The sequence below is a fragment of the Phaethon lepturus genome, unplaced genomic scaffold (genome assembly GCF_000687285.1).
Source record: "Phaethon lepturus isolate BGI_N335 unplaced genomic scaffold, ASM68728v1 scaffold31736, whole genome shotgun sequence".
Classification (NCBI taxonomy): Eukaryota; Metazoa; Chordata; class Aves; order Phaethontiformes; family Phaethontidae; genus Phaethon; species Phaethon lepturus.
Window position 1 is genome coordinate 5,062 of NW_010548858.1, and position 3,151 is coordinate 8,212.

General features: G+C 58.9%; 1 protein-coding gene across 1 annotated transcript in view; it reads right to left on the bottom strand.

Annotated features, from left to right (window-relative positions):
• TMEM63C (transmembrane protein 63C) overlaps nt 1-3,151 on the bottom strand; it is a gene marked incomplete at its 3' end in the record, with an annotated part of 11,621 nt that overhangs the window by 2,517 nt on the left and 5,953 nt on the right. Inside the window, exons 8-14 of the mRNA XM_010290106.1 lie at nt 2,961-3,034; nt 2,776-2,856; nt 2,516-2,636; nt 2,275-2,408; nt 1,908-2,030; nt 1,253-1,406; nt 585-691 (exon numbers count right to left, since the gene is read on the bottom strand). Of these exons, the coding sequence (XP_010288408.1) occupies nt 585-691; nt 1,253-1,406; nt 1,908-2,030; nt 2,275-2,408; nt 2,516-2,636; nt 2,776-2,856; nt 2,961-3,034 (794 nt within the window). The remainder of the gene's footprint in view (nt 1-584; nt 692-1,252; nt 1,407-1,907; nt 2,031-2,274; nt 2,409-2,515; nt 2,637-2,775; nt 2,857-2,960; nt 3,035-3,151) is intronic.

A 3,151-nucleotide genomic window follows, 5' to 3' on the forward strand; every position in this document is an offset into this window, starting at 1 on the left:
CTGCCCTTCCTGCTGGTGTAGACACCCAACAAAACACAGCTGGGTGTCTACAATAGGTTTAGTAGCCCCCATTTCCCCCAGGAGAAGGAAATGAGGTGGTGACAAAGCTCCTGCAAGGACTCAGCAGACCCGGCACAGGGACTGGGGCCAGTGGAGGGTCAAGACAGAGAGACCACATTGTAGGAGCTGGGCAGAGCTTCCTCTGCTAGGAGACTTGGAGCATCCTGAACCCATACCTCTGCCTTGGAGGGCTGGGAGCATGGCTGGGATGTGCCACGCAAGTCAGGGCCACGGCCCTTCTGCTGCCAGTCCACCATCACACCATCCCTTTCACAAACTTCTTCAGATCCACCTTAAAACCAGCTCCACCTGCCTTTGTCAGCAGCCTGGAAGCATTCAGGGCTATGGCAAGGAAATGGCTCATTTGGGCATGGACTTGGGGTTCCTTCCATGGAAGGCAACACCATGGAGCTCTGTGGGGATCTGCCACTCCACTGCTTGACTGTAGTCAGGTCCCATGAGTCCTACTGAGGTTCCTCTCATCTACCACAGCCCCGGGGAAGCGTGGGGGTCAGCCCCATTACCTTGTCCAGTGTGACTCGAAGAATGCTGAGTAGTAGACGAGGAAGGGCAGGAAGACAGAGAATGCCCAGAGCAGCAGCGTGGGGAAGAACTGGGTGATGATGGGGTTCTGCAGGAGGAGAGAGGCCAGACAACCACTCAGGAGCCTGCCAGAGCTCAGCCATGCTGGAGGCAGCTCCCTGAGCCTCCTGGCATAGGATGGTGTGTGCAATGGACACTCTGGAGCAATCCCCTCCCTGAGCAGGGGCATTTATTTCAGGAGATAAGAGCTTGAGGCCAGACAAAGGCACCATGGGCATGCCCAGAGCTCCAGTGCCTGCCCAACAGGTCTATAAGCAGGAAGGAGATACGCTGCTGCCAGCTCCTAACATCTCCTGGAGTTCTTCCCACCCCTATCCTCTTGCATGGATACCAACCTTGCCCTCCCCCATGGACACCAGCACCAAAGCTCAGGTTTGCCCAGGTGCCCCAGGGCTCTGCCACTGCAAACACAACAAGAAGGGGATGGATGGCAAGCAGGATCATGACCACACCTTGCCTCTCATCAACACCTATCCCAGTGATGGATTGTCTTCCTGGGCCATTGTAGAGCCAGTGCCCTCACTCTGTCATGCGCAAGCCTGGAAATGGAGACCCTTTGGGAAAGCTGGCACGGGGCCCCAGGGACTACCTTGAGGGTCTCCACAGGGTGTGTGACATTGAACATGTCCATAGTATTCACGATGATGGCTGGTGTGGTGAGGAAGAAGAGAAGGACGAAGAGGCAGATATTAAGGAGGATGAATCGCACCCACCAGGATGTGCCACGGACCGATAAATTCTCCCTGTGAGAGGAAAGCATGACTCGGACATGACGTGGAGGAAAAGCCATGTGTCCTGCATGTCCCAGCCCAGCTCCCTGAAGCTCTGCCTCTCACTACCCACACCAACCATCCTGGCAGCCATTGCTCTGAGCTTACCCTCTCCCCCTTCTCGCGCTGCTGTGCTGACACCTGCAGAGCCCCCAGGACCAGAGAATGGCCACGGTGGGGGTCCATACCACCAGGAGGCTTTGGAGTCAGGCTGGAGAAATCGGAGTCTGGCAATCACCCCAAACCTCGCCTGGCCAAGCCCTGCCACTTATGAGAAGTCACCCCTGCTGACTTCTGCTATGGCCAGAGGAGGGATTTTCAGCCCCTGCCACCCTGGGAAAGTACCCTACAGATATGGGCACAGGTTCCCTACAGCTGCACGGGCTCCCTATAGCTATGGGCATGGGCTCCCTATAGGTACGGGCATGGGTTCTCCCCAGCTACTCGTCCCCCTCCCTCCCGCCATCCGTTCACCAGATGATATCGCTGGGTGCAGGGGCATAGCGAACACCCCACTGGTGTGACTTGACCACGGTGGTGACAGAGGACTGCTGGGGGTGCTTGCGGCAGCGGATGTGGCTGTAGTCCTTCAAAATCCTGCAGGAGGAGGAAGCCCGGAGTCAAGTCCAGACGAAGGGCTCAGGACCCCCACACACTTCTTGTGAGACCCTTTCCACAGCACCAACACCACAGCCATCTCCACAGATGGCAGAGGCACAGAGAAGAGAGGCCTATCGCCTGGCTTTGGCTGAAGAAGCTGGCAAGGTGCCCCAGTTCCCCAGCAGCAGGTGGCCACCAGGATGGGGGACGTCCCCATGCCCGTTGCACGAGGGGCACTCACACAGCCGTCATCCGCTCGTCCTGGAAGGTGATGAAGGCCATGTCAAGCCGTTTGAGCGTGATGCGGTTGCGCTCAGCATTGAACTCATCCGTGAGCTTCTCCTCCAGCTCCCCATAGTACTGCTCGGCGTCCACCTGCGGGAGCAGCCGGGGCTCTGCCATGCTCACCGGGTGGGGCATGGGCAAGCTGCCTTGCCCGCAGAGGGGATGTGCTGCCTGCAGCCCTGCCCGCACCCTCCTACCTGCTCAAAGCCACAGAAGCGGCAGCAGAAGATGCGGGCGCAGGGGTGGGTTTTGATCATGATCTTTCCCTCTTTTTGCGCCTTGGTAGTGAAGTAAAGCCGCCCCTTCATTGCCTTGCGCCTGCCGGGAAGCCGGTAGGGGCGAGGGTCATTCGGGGAGTGGCAGACAGACAGACATCCAGACAGATTGGATCCCTTGACATGGTGGGCAGGAGCGGTACACCCACCTGCAGAGGCAACGGAGACCTGCACGCACTCACCTCTCCGCATCCAGCTTCATCAGCTTGCGCACATCGAAGCAGAACTGGACGTTGGTGACAGTGCAGCTGGGATAAGCCTCGCTGTGGGCACACAGACATGGTGGCACCAGGAGCCAGGGAACAGGGACAGCCCCTGCCACCTGCCTGCCAGCCGCCCAGTGAGGCTGTGGCACACCGCTACTCACTGGAAATGCTTGATGATAAGGGAAGGGTCTGTGATCTCCTTGGGGATGTGCGTCACCATCAGTGTCCGGGCGACCTGGGAGAGGAGAAGGGGCAGAGGGGGTGGGTGAGCAGGGGGTCTGAGGGACGGCTTGCTGCCACCCTGCTTGCCCAGCCGCCGGGAAGGCAGAAGCAAGCCAGGGCACTGCCTGCC